This window comes from Carassius auratus, chromosome 6 (assembly GCF_003368295.1).
Source record: "Carassius auratus strain Wakin chromosome 6, ASM336829v1, whole genome shotgun sequence".
NCBI classification, from domain to species: domain Eukaryota; kingdom Metazoa; phylum Chordata; class Actinopteri; order Cypriniformes; family Cyprinidae; genus Carassius; species Carassius auratus.
The window spans coordinates 9,108,738-9,131,493 of NC_039248.1; the positions used below are offsets into that span (position 1 = coordinate 9,108,738).

General features: G+C 38.5%; 2 protein-coding genes across 7 annotated transcripts in view; both read right to left on the reverse strand.

The window, feature by feature from the left end:
- Positions 1 to 666: 666 nt before the first annotated feature.
- On the reverse strand, positions 667 to 8,996 carry LOC113094684 (probable G-protein coupled receptor 22). Its single transcript, XM_026260293.1, has 2 exons — positions 8,697 to 8,996; positions 667 to 2,596 (listed from the first exon to the last, which is right to left on the reverse strand). Exon 2 carries the CDS (start codon positions 2,495 to 2,497, stop codon positions 914 to 916), a length of 1,584 nt encoding a protein of 527 aa, XP_026116078.1. The 5' UTR covers positions 2,498 to 2,596; positions 8,697 to 8,996; the 3' UTR covers positions 667 to 913.
- A 163-nt stretch (positions 8,997 to 9,159) lies between these two features.
- The window catches only part of col7a1 (collagen, type VII, alpha 1), a 57,126-nt gene continuing 43,529 nt past the window's right edge, over positions 9,160 to 22,756 (reverse strand). For 2 of the 6 annotated variants that reach the window (XM_026260246.1, XM_026260237.1), the window contains exons 91-120: positions 22,678 to 22,737; positions 22,413 to 22,457; positions 22,289 to 22,324; positions 22,078 to 22,173; positions 21,801 to 21,926; positions 21,570 to 21,641; positions 21,405 to 21,440; positions 20,326 to 20,385; positions 20,193 to 20,237; positions 19,808 to 19,843; positions 19,638 to 19,673; positions 19,207 to 19,263; positions 18,405 to 18,476; positions 17,750 to 17,821; positions 17,575 to 17,610; positions 17,384 to 17,464; positions 16,737 to 16,790; positions 16,597 to 16,650; positions 16,448 to 16,510; positions 16,052 to 16,114; positions 15,822 to 15,938; positions 15,128 to 15,205; positions 14,983 to 15,036; positions 14,821 to 14,869; positions 14,565 to 14,573; positions 14,142 to 14,234; positions 13,374 to 13,505; positions 13,225 to 13,287; positions 11,897 to 12,070; positions 9,160 to 11,719 (exon numbers count right to left, since the gene is read on the reverse strand). In XM_026260246.1, coding sequence (XP_026116031.1) covers positions 11,901 to 12,070; positions 13,225 to 13,287; positions 13,374 to 13,505; positions 14,142 to 14,234; positions 14,565 to 14,573; positions 14,821 to 14,869; positions 14,983 to 15,036; positions 15,128 to 15,205; positions 15,822 to 15,938; positions 16,052 to 16,114; positions 16,448 to 16,510; positions 16,597 to 16,650; positions 16,737 to 16,790; positions 17,384 to 17,464; positions 17,575 to 17,610; positions 17,750 to 17,821; positions 18,405 to 18,476; positions 19,207 to 19,263; positions 19,638 to 19,673; positions 19,808 to 19,843; positions 20,193 to 20,237; positions 20,326 to 20,385; positions 21,405 to 21,440; positions 21,570 to 21,641; positions 21,801 to 21,926; positions 22,078 to 22,173; positions 22,289 to 22,324; positions 22,413 to 22,457; positions 22,678 to 22,737 — 1,965 coding nt within the window. In that variant the 3' untranslated portion in view covers positions 9,160 to 11,719; positions 11,897 to 11,900. The other 4 variants (XM_026260262.1, XM_026260255.1, XM_026260269.1 and 1 more) reach the window with 4 other exon arrangements.

The following is a 22,756-nucleotide window of genomic DNA, read 5'->3' on the forward strand; positions in this document are numbered from 1 at the left end:
TTTAGACTAGTCTGCCTCAGGGGACTTATGGTGCTCATCAATGTCAAAATAACTGATTTTGGCTAATTAGTGGTGAATTTGTACATTTTGTGCTCATTCGTAGTATTTTAAGGGTGGACCTTCATGCTTCCCTTTTTTCTGAAAATGATGTTTTCATGTGATTCACAAATTTTTTGCTATTTTCGTAATTTTCACCATCAACATTGTGCAACATCAGCTGTCCTGATTTTTGTGTCCACACAGATTTTTGTGTAAACAACGGCACATATTTGTGTTATTTGAAAGCTTGAAAAAATGTGTTTGTCTATTAAAAGGCTTGCATGCCTTTCTGTACCTGGGCCTTAAAAGGCCTTAAAGGGATTTTTGGACCAAAATGTATTTTCGATGCTTCAAAAAATTCTAACAGACCCTCTGATGTCACATGGACTATGTTGATGATGGACAGTATACCGTACACACAGCTTCAATGGAGGGACTGAGAGCTCTCGGACTAAATCTAAAATATCTTAAACTGTGTTCCAAAGATAAACGGAGGTCTTACGGGTTTGAAACAACATGAGGGTAAGTTATTAATTACATAAATTTGCTATCTGGGTGAACTAACCCTTTAAGTGAATGTGTGTGCCTATTAATAATAAAATAAAATATTATTTGCAAATACTTAATAAATTATAGTTCTTCTTTATTTTTCTTTGTTCTCTTAAGTCTCTTTCAAATGTTTAAAATATGGTTATGCTCTTGGTTTTAAACATGCTGAAATATGTTCAATGGAGCTGAACATATAGCAGCTGAAAGCAATTAAATTATTCAAAATATTTAATAAAAAAATATGACAGATAAATAATGTGTAAATAATGACAGATTTACACAGATTCCGTGTGAGCCTACTTTTAAGTCACAAACACACAAACACTCACTCTCTAACAGCCTCTGTCAGGCAGCGGTCAGTAGCATCACTGCAAACTGCCCTGTGCTTGCGGCGGATCCTGGTATTAGCGCAAATTCGAGTCTGCGTGTTTTGCGGCCGCAGCCTGCGGAGACGTGTATGCAGAACTTTACGCAGTTTTTGCCGCGTGAACGCATACAGCAGCGGATGTAGCACTACCGTCCAATAAGCAAGCACCAGGAAGCAGATTCTCAGGCGTTCTAGCCAATCAGAGGGGCCAATGGCCAGCATAAGAAGGGGCATTATGGAGAGAGGCGCCCAGCATAGCAGAAATGAGAGGATTATGATGACAGACATGCGAAAAACACGCCTTTGGCGTTCCCGCCGATCTCGGTGGCGCCGAACTGCTCGACGCAAAGCCAAAATGGCCGATACTGATGCTCCCACGCCCATACTGGGCGGACCCTGAACAGGGGCGGGGCTTAGCTGAGTGGTTACTGTGGAAACAGTGGGCATGGGGCTCAGAGGCGTGGCCACTGATGATGTAGCAGGGCTGGGGATGTGAGGGCTACTTATGACGGATACAGATGGGGCAGGGTTCAAAGGCGTGGTTACCATTGAAGCAGTGGGGGTGGGGCTTAAAGGAGAGGTTATCACGGATACAGTAGGGGTGGGGCTAAGTGGCGTAGTGAGTGAGGGAGTGTTCGTCTCAGTGTTGATGGTTACTGTTGTAACTGTATCAGAGGCGATTAGTGGTCCGGTTGAAAGCGGCGGTGGGGAGGTGGGTGTGTTTCTCGTTGTGTGATTGGGTGACCTCGCTGACTTTTTACGCCGTAACCAGAGGCGGTGGACAGGTCGTTTGCTGTCTCGGTGGGACCTGGGTGTGCGTCCGATGCGGATGCGCAGTGCCTGAAGAATTCGAGAGTATGTAAACAGCATCACAGCGAGAGAGCATAGGAACACGGGAACCTGTAGTAAAAGATGAGCCTGTAGAGTTCCTCCCCACTCTGAGCAAAGCACAGTGCTATTGGAGTGCATAAACACCCCTTCGCCTTGCCCCGAAATAAACCCTGCTTCCACGAAGGGTAGAAGGGGCATGGCCAAAGAAACTGCCCATACTCCAACAAGTAAAATGGTGGCTCTTCGAGGCGTCAGCAGGCGATTGGCTGGACGGACGCTGATGTCATAGCGATCTAAGCTGATGAGCAGCAGGTTAAGTGCAGTGCCCACACTGGCGAAGCTGGCTGCCGATTCGTGAAGACAGCAGAGAAGGGCGTGGTGAGGAACCGAGGCTCCGCCCAGAATGAGGAGCGTGGCAGTGATTGGCAGGCAGAGGAGGCAGAGCAGCAGGTCAAGGGTGTGCAGGCTGAGAGTGACGGCATGACTGACGGACTCCAACAGGCTGCAGTGACCACAGTATAACACCAGCACGGTCAGATTGCCACCCACTCCCAGGAGCAGCTCCAGCAGCAGCACAGCACTCACTGTAGCCCGGAAGCCGAGCCACGACCCCTCCTGCTGAGCGAGTCCGGCCCCCACGCTATCTTCAGCCTGTAAGAGGGACAAACCGTTGCCCCCAGTGAAGCTGCCATCTGTCTCCATGGACACCATCGAAACGTGCCTTCAGGCATAGTAACGCCAGCCACTCCTACTGGCCATGCTCCACCTACTCAGGTGTTGTCTTGGGGCGTTGATGAATGATTGACAGCTCTATGATGGGAAGACAAAAACAGAATGAAACACATCCTTTAATGAACAGGCCAAATTGTACAGTATTTACTGGAGCAGGGCACACTGAGATCCACTGTGACCCCTTTTCCACCGACAGGGTGCCAGGCTTTTCTTATATATTATGTTTATTAAACCACATATATTTTTATAAATACTAATAAAAATAAAAGACAAAATGTAAATTCATTTAAAATGTTCCAATATTATATATATATTAAATTTTATAGATTTTTTTATTTTAACAAAATAATTCAAGTTTTATATATTTCTATCTATCTACCTAGGTATCTATAAAATATCTAAAACATCAAAAATACATATTTTAATACATTTAAATGTACTGATGTATTTCTAGTGTTCTTTAATTTTTAATTTGTTTTGACTAAATATTTTAATGTTATCTATCTATTTATCTATCTATCTATGTATCTATATATATATATTAAATAAAAAGAATAAAAATATATGAAACTAAACATTTAAAGCTTTTTATTGTTTTATTTGAGATTTTGATAAAATAATATCAAAGTAGAATATCTGCCAGTTGAATATCTGTATTTTAATACTGGTGCATCCCTAGTAGTATCATTTAGTCAGTTACGTCATCGTCACTCATTCAAGAGCAAACGCAGGCTGGGACCAAGAGAGATTCACAGATGCAGCCAACCGAGCGCTGGCATCACTTTGGTGGAACAGGGGTATGATTTGTCCTTCTGAAGGGTAATAAGGTATTGATCTAGAAAGACAGGACAATAAAGATGAGTATGATCTATACGTGAGTCATCGTGTATGTGTGATTCTGCAGTCAACCAACTTTTTGTGTCCAAAAAAGAGAACAACTCCAACAGATGAATTACAGCACAAAATAATTGCTCACACATGAACAAGGACACAAACGATTGCTGAAACCTTGATGAATTTGGCTGTGGACACAGTGGTAGTGTACACAGTGCACTGCTCAACATCTGATTTAAAGTGTTATTTTTCTAATAAACTAAAAATCTAACATACATGTCATCAAAACAAGCAGCACTCAAATTATAGGCTGCGCAATCACAGCATCCTGTCATTCCCAAAAAAATCATAAATATATAAATAAATAAATGAGTTCAACTTGAGACTGATCCCATTTCTAGGATGGTTGTTACTATGGCAACTGGTTTACAGTTTAAGAGTGGTCAAAATACAAAATTTTAGAATTTCTGCATCCGTGGCTGCTCAAGCAGAGCTGAGACTTTGCCTTTTGAGCACATCTGTGATAATGACCACAGGAGGAAAGTTTTGATGTTTAACACAATGAGACTGCAGACGGGGGAGGGCAATACGGTTGGCGTGCCAATGCGCCCCATGCATGCCATGCTGGTAATGAAAAGAGGTCAATGCAGTGGAACTTTTTAGTGAGAGTGGAAGACATAGATTTAGGGCTCGGATTCTGTGGTACGAATAACCGAAGCTTGACATCTTATGCTCACAGAAGTGAGACTGAGGCAAAAATAAGCAAGACTGACTTTTGTCAGAGATGGCAGATCACGGCATTGAATGTAAAAAACTAAGGAGTAGTGAAAGAGATAGAGAGAGAAGGAGAGAATGAGAGACGAGTGGGAGGCGCAGGTGCACAGTGTGTTGTGAAATCGCTGGAGGAGTTTGTTTCTACCTCCTACCCTGCATCCATCACTATGCTATGCTTGAGATCCATCCATCTTTCTTTAGACTAATCACGCTGTCTCAGCTCTTTCTGCCATTTATCAGACTCTATTTCATTATCGTTGTTTTCCAAGCCAATTTGGTCTGTCCACGCTGGTTTGTAGCCTGCCTGTTAAAGGAATAATTCACCCAAAAATGAAAACTCTTATTATTTACTCACCCTTATGTTATTCCAAAACAGAATGTTCTGTGGAACACAAAATATGTTCTTCATGGAGCTTTTTTCCATACAGTGACAGATTACAATCAAGCTCTAAAATTTAAAGAATACTAGCCACCTTTTTCCTGATTTAAAAATGGGCCATTCGCCATTTGTAGATTCTATGGGTCTAGCTTCTGGTCTCATTTGCATCCAGCTATTTTTAGCTGTACAAAACAGTTTGTTTTTCTGCTTGAAATTGACAGTTGATGTGCCTATATATATATATATCATTTTAGTCTGCTATCTTAATTAAGAATACACTGGTTTGTACTGCAAAGTTTAACCATTTACTGAATGTTATTATTCTATTCGTTATTTACCTATAGAGGCTAATGAAACTGAAGTCTCTTACCCATAGGCTTACTTCCGCATTGAGGACAAAGGTGGATAAAAGTGGTCCATGTGAATTTTTTCTGTATTCCAAGCATCCTAAATCATGTGATAGCTTATTGTGTAGAATTTAAATGTGAGCTAAATTAAATGTAAGCAATGAGATATTATTGAGATATATTTTGAATTAGTTTTAATTTTTGTACTTTCTGTTTTTACATTAAATTTCTGTTTAATTGTTTAATTTGTCATTTTTTAAAATATGTCTATGTAGTTTCTATTCATTTGAGTTATTTTAGTACATCAAGTTAAAGCTGCAGTCCGTAACTTTTTTTTGTTGTTTCAATCAAAATCAAAAATTCAATTCAAAATCAATATTTGAGCAAGTACATAACCAGCCAGTGTTTGAAACTATTGCCTTACTTCAGGCCGATTCACAACAGTTAATTTATAATAACTTTTTCTAATTTTAGTGGTTCGGCTAGTTTTTCACAGGAAAATTCAAGCATGGCACTGCGTCATTACGTCATGTCTGTAAACATAAAGAAGTTACCCCAGCTAGTATCGCATGTGAAGATCCTGCAGATGGTGGATCGTTCAATCATAGCCTATTCCAACAGCAGCTGGAATAATGTCAAAAAAATCATTTTGATTGCGGATTGTAATCAAGAAAGATTATATGTGAATTAAATTAAATTATATTCCAGTTTTAAATGTGCTTCTGATTACAGATAGCCTGGGTTTACACAAGATGTGCATTTTAAAGTCAACCAGTTCGATGGGAGCATAGCTTGCTTTTTGGGTTAAAATAATTTCTTAATATGAAATTCGAATGATGTGACAATTAGAGATTAGACTGTACAGAAATCAAAATTTACACACTATTAGTCTACTCATCATGCAATTCTGATATTGTTAACATTAATAATTTGAGAATAAAGTATAACAATTTATTGTAAAGCTTTTTTCCTCAGTTGGTCAGAACAAAGCATCGAAGACCTGTTAATTACTTGTTCAAATGACAATATATGGTGAAAATTCTTATTTGGGTCATAGATTCCAAGACGTAGGCTAGAATCTGTGATTACTAAATTCAGTGAATGTCCACACCAGGTGTGGTGACTGACAGCTACACAATCACCAAAAAACTGATTCATCCGCGCTGGATGACAGCTAAGCTGCAACCTCCCGCTCTCTCTTGTAAAGCCTACAGTAAATGGAAGTGACTTAAACTGTAGTTCACTGACTGGCCGCCAGAGGCTGACTCCAAAAGGGAGTCAATCCCCTAGACTCCCCATGTTAAAATGCCCAAATTTATAGCAGAAAAAAAAAGTTTACAGCCTGGTACAAAAAGTGGTGTTGGTCTATATAGCAAATTTTGCCCTTCATGACAACTGTGAGGGGGGTGATTTTTTTATAACTCATCCATTTAAATTACCGTAATTCCTCAAATAAAAACCGGTAGTCAAATAAATTCTGGGCCTCTTATAGTGGCCGGGGGTGTGGTCAACATGGACAAATAAAGGCTGGTCTTAAAAAAGGCCGGGGGAAAATTTGTTCAGCAGATCCAGATAACGAACGTACACATCCACTGCCGGAGCGTTTCTCGTTCTCAAGTCAAGAACCGGTTGCATCGGTTTTCGGATCACCAGTACACTGAACCGAGAAGCATTTCTGTCAGACGCGTCTGATTCGAGAACTGACGAGCTGATGATACTGCGCATGTGTGATTCAACGTGAAGCAGACTGACTCACAGCCAGTCCGAACCGAACTGATTTTTTTGGTGATTGATTCTGAACTGATTCTGTGCTAATGTTATGATCTCTGTCCACTGGAACGCTTTTAATTTAAAACGGGTTATTTAAAACAGTTACTTATCAAACAGATGGAATTAGAAATAAAGGCCTGCCTCTAATAAAAGCCTGCTTCAAATAAAAACCTGTTACCTTCTGCAGTTCAGGTAAATAAAGGCCCCGGCTTTTATTTGAGGAATTACGGTATACTAAACCTTAAGATTGTGCATAATTAAGGGCGTGGAAACTTGAGTGACAGGTGTATTGCCGCTGTTGTCACCGCGGTCGAGCTAAGTGGGTGTGGTTTCAGCAACCAGCTCTCGCCTTTTGCCCATTTTCGATTATCCACGAGTGACGCGCAGTGACGCGCTGTCAGCATGCTCTGCCCAATTTGTGCTTCAAAAATGCTCTTCAGGATTCTACGGGTGACGTCATGGACACTATGTCCACGTTTTATACAGTCTATGATCACAACCTACGCTTGGAATAAAATATGGAAAAGAACTGCAATTCCAGGTTTTCAGACATAGATGGCGACAAAGAAGCAAAATTTACGAACTCCATCTTTAAACTATAGTTAAAGAAATGTTTCTTTGGCTATAGCTGATATAAAAAATAAACTCAGATTGTCTTTGTCTTTGTTTTTTTACATGACAGAAGGCAGCTGTTTGTTATAATTTTATAGTTGGTTAACTATAATATCTTGTTCTTTATTTTGCATATTGAAACTGGCACATAAAGGTCAAATGATGATATGAAACCTGTAAAGCCGTATCAAGGCTTTTTACTTTGTGTTGCAGAGAAAAAAATAAAATAATAATAATTTTAATATATATATATATATATATATATATATATATATATATATATATAGAATGACATGACATGTGAGTAAACAGTCACAAAATGTTCCTATTCCTTGTACATTATAGGCATTCGAACCACATATGCATGTGATAATGAATCTGTTGGCGTGTCTCTGTGGATAAAAGGGTCCTACAGTTGCGTGGAGTCAAAATTGATTTATAATGAGCTATATCAATAGTGGAATGAATATGCAAATCCATTAAATTTGTTTACAGACTATTTGGAAATGAGACAGCCTGACGACACGTGAAACTACAGTCATTACAGAGGGAAGAACCAAAATAACTCCACATCTAAAAGGAGCTAAAATAGCTGATGATCTAGATTCCTCTTTCCTTTCATACACATTTTTAACACATCAGGGACACTTACACCTGCTCCACACTCCATTGTTCCTCACTGTTGCTGCCTGTCCTAAAAACAAGCTGTAGCCTTTAATCTTATTATAAATGTACACACACCATCTCATACATCCTCTTCTCTTCTTTTCCTTCCTTCAACTGGCTTCTTGCCACCTGATCTGAAAATCCCCCTTTGACTGCAATCAGTGAGAATGTGCGTGAATGTGGGAGCAAGATGATGATGATGATGGGTGTGATGAATGTCAAATGATTGACGCAGGCTATTTAACTTTTTCCCCCTCAATAATTTGCTGGAGTCACGTGTCCCTGAGCATGTGCATGTGTCCAGTTGTGTTTGAAAGCATGAAATGTGAGAGGACGATGCCCTGCTGCAAACTGAATTGTCATGAAAAGCAACTCATAAGCATAACAGACCATTGTGACTGATGATAATGGCGATTCAAACTAATGGGGAAAAAAAAAACATTAATTTGCAATATATCTATTTAAATTACATCTTGAATTTCACACACACGGACTGACCACAGATAATAGGCAACACATGGATCTGTTCGGTAAACAAATCGTCCGTAGTGGCGACATACCCCGCATTTGACATTGCTGCCAATTTTTGCAGTGTAAGGAGTATTAGTCAGATCCAGATCAAACGACACTGCTGATTGTCTCTTATCATTTCTATTCCCAGGCGCGCTTTGCCAAAATGTACCACTTAAACAACCGAAAATGATTGAAGAGTGATGGTAAAATGGAATCGAATTAAGTGAAAAGATCAATAGCCTCGTGAGTAGTGTGGCGATGCATCAAGGAGGTTTTTACTCACCTTGCCCCGCGCGCCGGGAATCCCCGCTACATTCCACTGCGGTCCGTTCAGCGCGCGCTACTCTCTCTCACTCTTACTAGAGTGCGAGCTTCCGTGGGGCTTCAGGACAGTCCGCTGTCAGGTACGTGCCCGGAATAAATGTCGCACCTTCAGTGGTGCTAAACGGTGATAGAAATCGCTGCTGTGCTTCTGTGAGTACCCATGAGTGCCGCTATCCTGTGTACTAGACGAACTGAACCCGCTCCCTCTGAGCTAACGCGCAAACACAAACGCGCATCCACGCAGTCTGCTCTCGCACGATCCTTACAAACCAATTTATAAGATACGGGCTTTGTGTTAACAACACTGTATTACTTTTTTCAATTGTTTAATTTCTTTATTTTATAACAAGCACCACATTAAACATGCGAGCTGTAAACATTAATTTATATAACATTTTTATTTAAATACATTTTTCGAAGTTGTAAATAAAACAAATAACATAATGAGTACTTTTTTACAAGAAAAGACTACTTACACTTATAAAATACTACTAAAACTATCTAGAGAACATTTATACTACCCCCCAAAACATCCAAAAAATTCGATTACACAGACCAAGGAAGTTACAAAGGCAGACATATCCACATTCATCCACAAATACAAAAGCACAACATATCTCTCAGTAGAGTGAAAGGTATTTATTGCCTGTGCCAATATTTGGTTATTTTCCAGAAGCTGTATTAACAGATACCCAATTTTATTGTTGTCCTTTAGTTTTATAATGTAGGTTATTCTTTCCAATACAATATAATGTGCCATATATTTCATGATCAGTGGATGGACCGTCTGTTCTTCAGTAGAATGCTACTGAACATCTTGCAACAACTAGACAAAATGTCAATCATTTTAGTGTGATAATAATGATAAACGTACAAAAATAGACCCAAATCACATATTTCAGGGGTCACTGGAATTTTATTTTTTTAACATTATTTAACACTGGAGTGTTACATTTTTGCCAGTGTCTTAATCACCTCACATCCCCAAATACAGTGAAATAATTTTGGCATTTGAAACATATATCTGGGATGTTTCAGGGGTGACATACGTACGCATCACCCAGTCATATTTAATTAACTTAAATCTAGTATTAATTGACTCTAGCAACTCTGTTGAATTCAGATGATTCTTTAGAGCTGTTAACAATTTGGCAATAAAGCAAAGAAATTTGATTGGTACTAAGATCCTTATTAAACATAAGCGTTTGTAGTTCTGATTGTTAAGGTCTATAGTGAATAATTTTGCTTGACATTTATATAGCTGTGAATTTGTAAGTATAAAAAGTGTCATTGCACTTTACAGGACACCAATGTATAAAGGGGAATTTAAAAGGCATATGTAATGATCTGAGAGAATAAGGAATGCATCCACATAAAAGCTAATTTTTCCAAGTATTCACTGCACTCAAGGCTTGATTAAAACATAATATAAATTATTACATGGTTGACCTCCGGAGCACCACAGTGAATTTGATGCACAGCTGTCTGTGACTGACATTACAATAAATTCATTAAAATCCACAATGAGCAGAATGAGCATAATAAAAATATAGACTGGCACTCAAACAATGTTATTAAGCAGGCATGAAAATATCAAACAAAATACCCTGACAGATGGACTGGCTAAAATGCAGTCAATGAATAAATATGAGTGGAAATGAATATGAAAACAGTGTTTGAGTGACAGCCCTGGAGGAGTAGTAATGACTGTACGTTGGCATCTTAACAAGACAGTCCAGAATCATTACTGAATCATCAGATGTGTGACTAGGATTGATGCACAAAACAAACCCCCTCCACCCCACCCACCTCCCAAAAAGACAACACAACATAGAGTAACACCAAATCAACAGAGAGAGAGAGAGAGAGAGAGAGAGAGAGAAGAGAGAATGAAAAGACTATGTAGTTCTTTCTAAATAAATTACAGGTGGTTACGGACCTTTTAATGGGCTCTAGTTGACATACTGTACAAGTCTAGTCAAATGTAGATCTGCACTTGTTGATATTCATTGTTAAAATGAGAGCTCCAGCACCATCACATTTCAGTCTTGTTTCAGGTTTTTTTTTTCTTATAAAGTTCAATGTTTATTTCAAGCAAATACAGAACACATGAAGAAAATATCACTTTAAAATGTATGAATGTATATTAAGAAAATAACTACTTTTTATGTGCTATTAAAACTGGCAGACAGGAAGTGCCTTGTGCAAAGAAAACGTTAAATTGCTCCAACATCATTTAATACGAACAGGACTGTAGAATCGATATACTATAATGGAAATAAACATGGAATATAACGAACGGAATATATGAAAACATTAAAACCAGTCAACAATATAAAAATATCTTTAAAAATAGCACCATTTGTCCAAGTAAACATGCAACATCTGATAACACAACAACATTCATTCTCATTTTCAAGCAGATAAAAATACAGATCTACATTTACAGTACGATTTTGTACAGCATAGACTTATTCTACGAACAAGTCTAAGATGAATTTGTTAAGAATATTACCATGTGTGTGTTCTAGTTTCTGTTTTTAGCACCTGAGAAAATGTCAGTGGGTGTAACTATGTGACAACAAGGATTACGTGAGAAAGGAAAGATAATGTGGTGTGCTATTAGTGACTGGACTTATGTACGTGTGTGTGTATGTGTGTGTATATATATATATATATATATATATATATATATATATATATTAAACAACATATATAGATTAATCCAGATTGTAAGGAATATTAACAGATGTTTGGCAGCTCATCAGACACAAAATAAATAAACAAGAAAAACCTTAAAGATCTGATCCATATTTAAAATTTGCTTGTTCCGCTGAGGAAAAGGTGTTGACATCAGTCTTTACCTTGATCTCTTGTGCATGATGGCAGTGTTCAACACTGAGCTTTAGCTTTTTTATATTGCTGATGAGTTAGAGATCCTCCATTTTCAGTCAACTCTTGTCTTCAAGCTAAAACACAATTCTATGAAACATAGAATAGTTAGAATTGAGAGTAAAACACAATAGAGACAGATTTACATAGATGCAGTTCAAAAATCACATCTCTATCCCATCCAATTCATAATTGATTTAGAAATATGCATTAATGCACCATTTGTTACCTTCAGCCTTTTCTATTAATCAGTGTGTGTTAATGTACCTTCTTATTGTTGTAGACAGAGTTTCTCACAATCTTCCTTCTGTAAAAAGCGGTTAGCGTTTCCTCCACAGCCGCTGTAGATAAAAGGTCTACAGACGCCCACCTCAGAGTTAAAGTACCAACGCAAAGTAAAGCGGGAACAATTACCCTCTTCCATGGGCAAGATGCAGGAGTCTAAAAACACACATTAAAGAAAAATAATTAAACGGTTGAATGGTAAAGGATAATCCCCAATTCTTCCTTTGTTCCATGGAAAACACTACCATTCAAAAGTTCTATCCTGAATTAAAGCTGCAGTAGGTAACTTTTGTAAAAATATATTTTTTTCATATTTGTTAAACCTGTCATTATGTCCTGACAGTAGAATATGAGACAGATAATCTGTGAAAATATCAAGCTCCTCTGGCTCCTCCCAGTGCTCCTATTGCCATTTGCAGAAATACATCGCTCCCGTTAAGAAACAACCAATCAGAGCTGCGGTCCGTACCTTTGTTTGTGTTCAAAATGTATATAATAAGCGAGTACACCATGAATCCATTTTCCCAACCGTGTTTTTAGCTTGTCCTGAATCACTAGGGTGCACCTATAATAAGTGTTTATATTCTGACTATTTTAGATTGCTTCGGGGATACCGCGGCGGAGTAACCCAGTACCTTTGTGATTCTTCATAGACATAAACAGAGAGAAGTAGTTCCGGCTACAATGTTCTTCCGCAAGACGCAAGCAGTTCTATTTATTAACCACTAGAGCGTCAAAAGTTACCGACTGCAGCTTTAACGCGATTTTAACAATATGACGAAAGACACTGTTGAAATGCACAAATGCACACAAGGCAGATTCAACTTTTAAACTTATCATTATTGGATAGCTCTATAGTTCAAAGTGCCAAAGAGATCTGTAGAAATGTCCAGCTATTTTCTGTGGCGGGACAGCTGCTTGCAATCTCATACTAAGAGCTGTCATACAGATGAGTCAGCGGGTTGACAGCATGCAGAAGATACACAGAGAAACAACAGGAAGTGAGAACAGCAAAGAACAATAGTATGCAGCAATTACAAAGTGCAAAAAGGATGATAATCCATCAACACAGAGTTTTGTTAAGGGTTTGAAGAAGATGACATCTACATAAGTTTAATACATTACCACAGATAGCATTTTTAAGCATTTTGTTCCCAACAAAGACATGGAAAAGCAGTAAAAATGAGGAGAATAAAATATGCTCCATCAATACTTTTATTCCCAGAGTAAAGGCTCCCCAATATATTAATGCGTAAAGATGACTCAACGGAGCCTTTAATCTCCATGATGAATGAGGAGTGGTTGCTTACCTTCACCTTTCACCTCAAATGTTGTCTTTTCAGCTTTTAAAGAATCAAAAGAGACAGTTTGACCTATAAAAATATCCATATATTATAATATACGTCTGCACACGCAGCTACAAACAAACTGTTTTTCTACTGCAAATAAATTGGCATACCCTGGCTTTTATTGACAGTGGTGTCATAGTCAGCAATCTCCACCATTGGAGCATCGTCATCATAGGTCTCTATAGAGTAAATGTGCTCGTAGTCTGGATCATTTGTGTTCATCACAACATGCAGCTTCTGACCTGCAAAATAACGTGCATTGGATACACAAAGAAAGAATATGAGGGCTATTGGAAACCAGAGTTTAGAATGCTGGGATATCGTAGTTTGAGAGAATTCAATGTACATGTGCAACTGGATATGTAAAATACAAACATATATTTAACATATCCCACTTATGCTTAAGGCAGAAACATAGTTTCTGTTTAAAGGGGTAGTTTAAAGAGAAAAATTTAAAATTTGTCATCATTTAATCAGTCTGGTTTCTAACCTGAATGATTTACTTTCTTCCAGAGAACATTATAATGAGAGGTTTTGTAAATGTTGACACTGCTTTTTAAAATAATGCTGAATGACCACCATTGTGAAAAAGAAGCGCATTTTAACATACTTTCGAAAAAAGAGAACTTATTACATAAATAACATACTTGAAAAGAATATTGGAATACTGAAATGGAAAAAAATCATTGTGAACATTCTTCAGAATATCTTCTTTTGTGTTCCAGGTTTGAGTAAAAGATGACAAAATTTGTATTTTTGGGTGAACTGTTTCTTTAAACTAGTCCTTTCATAGATAGAGGACAGAGTGACAGGAGTTTTCAGTTTAGAAGAGAGGAGGATAAACAGAGAAAGAATGATGAAATGAGGATAGGACTCACCCTCCTCGTCCCCTTGGACTAGTGAACGCTCAGGGGACGTGGAGGAGCTTCGGTAAGCCTGCACTGCTACAGCTTTCTCAACTTCCTGAACACCTGAGAACACGCCCATAACGAATCACACAAAGGCAAGATAGTAAAACCCATCAGTGAACACACTCACACGCCATCCATGCATGTAAAGATGCACTCAAAGTTCATGCACTACATCAACAATTTAGCATGCACAAAACCTGGAATTCAGCCATGTGGACACAGACCAGTAATACTCACGAACATACTCAACAATGTTAATACAGACAGAGACCACATAAGACAGTCACACACATGCCTACTGTTAGTGAACTGTGTGCACATGAGCTGCTGATGCAACGATAGGAAAATGTCTAATGGCTATATTGAGGTTTTATAAAAGTCACAACTTACCTCCACAAGCTTAGGGAAAAAGAGAGAAAGATAGAGAATTGAATTCAAGGATACAAAAGAGAAATTAAAATCAACATCAATCCGAATTTGCAACACACTGTATTTCTGTAAAATGTATTTCCAAGTGTAAAAATGAATGAAAGGGTTAGGATTTGTTTTGAAAGAGGATCTGTTTTGATTTCATTATATTAAAAGGAGTCATTGATGAGGATGGAAAATTGTTTTAGATGGAGATAAATGATGATTATCCACTCACCACAATGCAGGTTCATCTCACTTCGAACATAAGTCCGAATCTCATCCTCCTTAAAGAATAGAGAGAGGATTGAGGATTCAATGAGAGACTCCAGTAGCAGAATAAAATATGCATGATGACATTACAATAAATCATGAATCACAAACATCTATTTGTTCTGACCGTCATGCCTGGTTCTCCTCTGTCTCCTTTAGGTCCATCAGGGCCAATCTCACCCTGATACAAAAACACAAACAGACACATTTAGTATTGAAAGATATGCAATATGGAGAAAAAATGCAGAGGACAAGTAGGTGTATAAAGTCACCTGTTCTCCTGTTACTCCTGGGATCCCAGGGATGCCACGTGGGCCGACCATAGCAGGGCCTGGAGGACCTCTTTCTCCCTACAATAAATATTCAATACGTAACATATGATGAACTAACCATGGCTCCTTGTGCATATGAATCAGTGTTTCCCGCAGTGCTATTCAGGAGCAGCACTGCACTGCTGCTGATTCTGCTCCAAATCAATACAAACCATCACAGCAAAAGAGGAAAAATAAATAAATAAATAAAATAAAAAGAACTATACTTTATGTGATGAGAGAAAGACTCTGTAATGAATCTGTCAAACTAATTGGTAAATCAGTCTAAAAAGAACAGAGCAAATGGTCTGAATCATGGACTAAATTGGTACGACAGCTAAAATCCTCAGTGAATCGGCTCTGATTACTCACTTGTTCTCTGAACCACAGGTTATGACACAAAATGAGCACAGAACATTACTGTGCTATGTGATTTTTTTTTAAATGTAGAAAATTCATATTCATGAGGTTAGTGAAAGTTTAATTACTCATTGGTTGTCCATATAAAGTTATAGACATATATCCACAGACCTATCGTAATTTAAAAAAGCATGCTGTGTTTTCCATTGTCAATGAAAAAAACGAATCTATGGAAACAGACATGTATAACAACTCTTACAAGTTCACTCTTACTGATATAAAGTAAGTTTGATACCTTTTGTCCTTGCAGGCCCTCTGGACCTTTACCTCCAGAAGGTCCTTGAGGGCCTGTCAAACCAGGGGGTCCATCCACTCCTCTTGGACCAGTGGGACCAGGGATACCAGGTTGGCCCTAAAGAAAGCAGGCGGAGGACGTTTTAAGGTGGAATATTGATAAGACGTTTCACTGAGATCAGCAGTGTTAGGCTTAAACAGCAGGGGAGCTTAAGGATTTGGTATACTCACCCTTTCACCTTTCTCTCCTTGTGATCCCTTCGACCCCGTAACTCCATCAAAGCCTCTGTCACCCTGGGCATAAACAGATGAATGTTACATGTTTTTTTTTTTTGTCACGTTACTTTTTGAAATGAGAAGAATCGCAGAGTATTTAGACCCATGTTGCAGTAAAACATTTTGTTTTCTGCTGGTTTATTCAGCAGTGATTTTAAAAGAATGAATACGTTGCTGCATATCAATCTTAGGAAACATTAAATATTTTAATTATTAATATTTAGATATAATTTTTTTTACATGTTCAAAGGCATATGTGTTTCATCAATTATAGTAAAACTTACTTTCGTGACAACACTATTATTCAGTATGACGTCAGACCAATATGTTTCAAATGCTATATGTTCTTACCTTGTCTCCAATGAGTCCTTCCTTCCCTGGACTTCCTGTGGGACCTGGAGACCCGACTTCACCCTGAAATAAAATTTGCCATCAAAACAAGAAAATGAAAAGAATTGCATACAAGCCTCATGCAAAAATAAATGCATTTGAACACATACCTGCTCTCCTTTCTTCCCTGGCAATCCCGGTCTGCCATTAATCCCAGCATCCCCCTATGAACACACAGAAACATTTCATCACTTCGAGCAAAACATGGCGACACAACAAAAACTTTCCTCAAGCTCTCCTTATTACTCACCTTGTCTCCTTTCGCTCCGCTTTGTCCACATGCTCCCTTGGCGCCTCGTTCTCCCTGTAAGCCATTAAAGCTCAGTCAAACTGTCAATCACTCAATGTTTAGGGAGTAATGACACTAGAGAAACGCTCCCTGGGAGGGACTATTTAGAAAGAATAAAGCACCATTCATGTGTCAGTCATGCACACTCACACACAAACTCACACACACCCTTCAATTACTGTCTTTCTCGTTAGTGACAACAGATAGAGGTCTGAATCCAGATAAAAGTTCTCATCTGCTATGTGAGTGTGCGCGTCTATGTTGCCGCTGGCTGAAGGGCAGCTAGTACTGTCAGCAGCGGCCCATGTATCCCTCAGAGGAATGATTCATAAGCAGGAGTCTTTCATGTGCCTCACTGCACTCAACAAATCAATTTCTCCACACATGCACGTATGCGCACACACATATTCACACACAAAAACTTTCATACGGTGGCTCTGAGGTACATACGCAGATGAATGTCAGACACAATGGCCTGGAATCCAGACTGTGGCGGAATTATAAGCAGTGTGATCATCTGGTCTGAAGGGCTATTCAAGGTTAGCGATAAAGCTAGCAAGAGTCAGGTTGAGTTTTAATCAAAGAGACACACACACACATACACACACCTTAAGGCCTCGCGAACCTACAGGCCCAAACTCTCCCTTTTCTCCTCTCATTCCAGGCAGACCATCTTTACCAGGTGTTCCCTGTAGAGGACAGATAAAAAAAGAAGCAGTCATAGGGAAACAGCTGAGTCTGGGGACTGCATGTGCCAGTCATGCGCTGATGTTGTAGGCATCTGAATAAGAATACGCACTGCTTCTCCTGGGACACCAGGCTGCCCTGCTTCTCCCTGCAAATGATAATTAAATATTTGATCAATATGTGGGTCATGCACATTGTTGTAAATATGCAAACATACCCAAATGTATTCAGGCATATGCATATGTTTATTCTTGTTCATTTGTGATGAAAGAGAGTGTATTTTTCACCTTCTGACCACCAGGACCACGGGCTCCCTGGAAGCCAGTGGAACCTCTCTCTCCCGGCTCTCCTCTCAGGCCCTGCAAATGTGATAGAAAAATCACAAATGAGATCTCTTTAATATCTTTGTCATTTCACTCAAACAGCAATGAGATTAAAGAGGGAACAAATTGCGTCTCTTGCTTCTCAGATTATTCTGCTGAGAAGAGACCCCAACATGTCTCAACAACGTCTGTAATCAAAATGAAGAGATTTCAGTTTACTCGTTCTCATCAAATTCTTTGAAGACCAAATTTTCTGAGCTAAGCCACATGAGTTTTGTTTATGCTCTTATTTTTGTCTATATTTCATTCACCTAAGGAATTTTAAGAGCTTTCTGAGACATAGATTAAAAGAAATGGGTTCTGAAAAACTCACCTTTCAAATTAAACCAAAGAGAATGATAATTTTATTTAGCAAATAGCAGTAAGATGATATTTTTAGTCATGTTGAGACTGATAATAAATAGTCCATATAAAATGTTATACTATTTTGTCTAAATTAATTAGACAAATTGAATTATTTATTTAAATAGCACAAGAGATTTAGGCATCACAACATTATATTGTAGTTGTATATTAAGAAAAAATAATAATATGATGAAACAAGAAAAAACATTCTTACCTGTTCTCCTGGTGGTCCTTCCTGTCCCTTTGCACCCTTTTCACCCTGTGCACCTTTAGGTCCTCGCTCCCCCTGAGGAGAGCAGCGATCAATACAACTGATTAGTTGCTTACTGACTCGTTAACAATCCATAGATCTCAAAGCAGACACACATGAATGCTTTATGACCAGTTCTCCTAGGCACATGTTCTCAATAGATGAGAAACCTATAGCAGCCTAACCTTTATTATTGGCCTTTAATCTGAGTGACCCAAAAGCATTAATAATAATATTAATAATTCCTTACATTTATATAGCGCTTACTCAAAGAGCTTTACATAGAAGGGGGTATCTCCTCATTCACCACCAGTGTACAGCATTCACCTGGATGATGTGACAGCAGCCATATTGCTCCACAACACCCACTAGCTTATTGGTGGAGAGGACACAGAGTGATGAAGCCAATTAGCAGATATGGGGATTGTTAGGAGGACATGATGGTCAAAGGCCAATGGGCACCACCTCTACTCTTTTTGAAAGACATCCTGGGATTTTTAATGACCACAGAGAGTCAGGACCTCAGTTTAACGTCTCATCCGAAAGACGGTGCTTGTTGACAGGATAGTGTCCCCATCACTACACTGTGGCGTTAGGACCCACACAGACCACAGGGTGAGCCCCCCCTGCTAGTCTCACTAACACCTCTTCCAGCAGTAAACTAGTTTTTCCCAGGAGGTCTCCCATCCAGGTCTTGGGCTACAGGATGACATGGCTGCCGGCCATTAAACACCTGACACAGCTTAATCAATACAATTTGACTCACAGTTTCTCCTTTCACTCCTTTCTCTCCTGGAGGTCCCCCCACCAGCTGAGTATCTCCCTTAAAGATAAAAAAATCAAATGCAGCAGTATGCAATCTATTACATATGCAAAAATAACAGTATAATATATTCTATATGCAAAATAAACCCCTTTTAGGGTGATATAAAACCCCACTACTTCACATAATAATCAGTTTGTTTTGCGATAATCACATGACTGTACATAATTCATCTTATTACATGGCTACAAATAAATAAATGCAAATGAACTAAATCATTGGTCGTTTGAATGATGTATTATTTAAGAAGAATTAAGTTAAATTTACCAGCCATCATTGAAAAATATTGGAAAGGACCAATCAGAATCAAGTATTTCAGGAGGCTGTGTAGTAAAGAAAGATGATCAAAGCATTTTCCAAAAAGAAAAAAATACCTTTTCTCCTTTAATTCCTGAAGGACCTTGTTCGCCCTGTGAAAAATTGGTAGTTTATAAGTTTATAAAACGTGTGTGCATAAAGGAATGTATTTCATGACTCATTATTATTATTATTATTTTAGCAAAGTAAGGAACAAGCCTCAGCCAGATTGAAAAGTTATACACACCTTATCTCCTCTGTTTCCTTTGCTGCCAGGAGGACCCTGTCAGTGGGACAGACATATAAGTAGAGGAGAAATCTTATTTGCCTGAGAATTTGTATGCATTTTGTAGATAGAAGACGTGCTTGACTCATAATGGTTTTGAAATTGCAGCGAGTGGGAGACGAACACATCATAGCCCTGAATATAAAGTGTGACGAATACAGTGTTCATACAGCTACCGCTCTGCCTGCATCAGCCTTTCCACATCTAGACGAGGGCAGATCAATGACACCCATCAAGAGAGACTGACTGTTACTGCCTGACTGACATCAATATGTGTAGAAAACAGGATGCGGTGGGGTAAAAAATAATGAGTGAATGCAGAATTTTGCATTAGGAGTATATTTACAGAAGGGCCTCTCTCTCCATCTGTTCCAGCCCGACCTTCATCTCCCTACAAAAATTAGACAGATACTCATATCATCACAATCTGATATGCATACAAACAAATGAACAAGAGATGGAGTGATTATGGACATTACCCGAGGCCCTGGGTCTCCTCGCTCTCCTCTTAAACCTGGCACTCCTACTCCAATTTCACCCTGAATGTGGAGGTAAAAGAGAGAAAAAGGGTAATGACTCTGTGTCTCACGCAGTGCACTTCATTTTTGTCCAATAAAACCGTCCTGAACAGCTCTGACTCACAGAGACACATTGGTTTCAAAGTTTTAGCTTTTAGAATGGCTTCCTTATTTCCAAAATAAACACAAATAAACTGGTCTTGAAAGTTTAAAACCAATTTTTTAAAATCCTTTCAATTAGTATTTTTCTACCTTTAATAACAAATTATATAATTAGTATAACAAGTTTAAGTAAAAAGCATGAATTTCAGAATGCCTTACTATTTGGTATATCTGTATTTTGGTTTAGTGACAATATGCACTTATGCACAATATGCAGTTGTTTTCAGGTTTAAATGGGGAAAAAAATTCCATATTTCAGATTTTTAACTATATATTATACATAATATGCTGAAACATGAATGAACAGCCCTAAAAATATACAACAGCCAGGGCTCTACAGAATATTATTCACCTTTGTGACCGTAAATGACTGTGAAAAAAATTAGATGCACCAGTGCGACTAAACCGTTTGAAGCTCATGAATAAATGAACACTTGTTGGTTCCAAATGCCAGCAAAAACTGCAAAGACAATGAGTGAATTATGTACATTTATAGTCTAACGCATGATGTGCTTCAGAGTAAACCTATAGATCTATCAGGGATTTTCCACAAAAATGAAAGCTATATGCTTTAATGATTGAATGCAAAGAAACGAAGACAACCATAAATATTAGTATTTGAATTGTACTGTTTTTAAAATATAATTGTTATTTATTTATTTAAGTTATGCAGCTGGACAAATTAATGAAAAATATTTTATTTGGTTTATCAGAAGGTTATGACTCGCACAGTGTTCCTGATTTCTGGCATAAAAGCTCCATTCTCTCATGCCTACTTGCACATTACTTTTTTGACTGTGCTATTAAATCTTTTTAATTAGTATACAAGTGCAAGTGCTCCTTAAAATTATAAGCCCTGCAAGCAACACATCACTTACTTTATTGCCCTTCAGTCCTGCAAGGCCCGCATTACCCTAATATGAAGATAAAGACATCATTGAATACCACTGAGGGAGAGACGCACAGTTATACTTGCTATAAGAAACACCTTAAATGCAAATACACAATTATTTTTTTTCAATTTTAACATGTCTGTGTCTTACAGGGGGTCCTGGGGGCCCAACACCTCCTGGTGTTCCTGGGTTTCCATCTTTGCCAATAAATCCTTGTTGACCCTTACAAACAACAAGAGGAATTACAATCATTGGATGCAGCCAAATTTAGCAAATGTTTTTGTCTATGATGGTATTTAACCTTTTTGTTTAAGTAGTAATTCTAAATGTGTTGTTTTTTTAGTGTACATTTGTTTCTATATGTGCAGTGACTCTACGAACCCTGTCTCCTGGTGGTCCAGGGGGTCCTGGCTGACCTGCTTCACCTCTCTGCCCTGCCAGTCCTGGCGTGCCATCCAATCCACGTGGTCCAGGAGGGCCCGGGGGACCTGGTAAGCCAGGGTCACCCTACAAAAGATTAAAAACTTTAATTTATTATATAAAGTAGATTTTAATGCTTGCCACAGAAACAATATAAGATGAGTTATGTGCCAAAGTTTACACTTAGGGCTAGAGGTCTGTTTGCAACAGTTCTGTAACAATAAAATGAATCAAATACCTTTAAGCCAGTGGGTCCAGGTTGTCCTGGAGGCCCAGACATTCCCACACCAGCTTCTCCTTTGACTCCTTTGAGCCCTGGTGGTCCTCTTAAACCCTGAACAATGAATGTGAAACAGTATTTTAATGATGCATATATTATAGTGGAGATAAAATGGATGGTCATGCTGGCATTTCTGTCTCTAAAGTTACAAGTTACTGCAGGTACTCACATTCTCACCAGGATCTCCAGGATCACCCGCAGCACCCTGTGAGTAAATAACACTTTAAAATCTATTTCTACACATTGTGCATTGCCTTATTTGTGGGCACTCTTCTCATAATAACACCACTCACTCTTTCTCCTTTGATTCCCGCTGGCCCTTTGTCTCCCTTTGGACCCTAAAACACAAAACAGCCACACAGAAAAATGTATATGTGTATGAAATGTGAATTCAGAATTTGTTCTACAAATGGCATTAATGACTGACGACCGAATATGACGGCAAACTGTGGGAACAAATAATGGGGCATAAATAAATACATGCAGATCAACAAATATAAACCTCAGAAATGTTCTGAACAGAAGCTCAAATAAATAAGCAAAATGAGTGAAATTCACCGGTGATCCAGGAAGGCCTCTTTCTCCAGCGGTACCTGGCAATGTCAGACCAGAAGGACCCTTAAACAATCATAGTTAT

What these genes read in the sequence shown, in the direction of transcription:
- LOC113094684 (XM_026260293.1), bottom strand. Translation starts at nt 2,497, where the DNA reads ATGGTGTCCATGGAGACAGATGGCAGCTTCACTGGGGGCAACGGTTTG.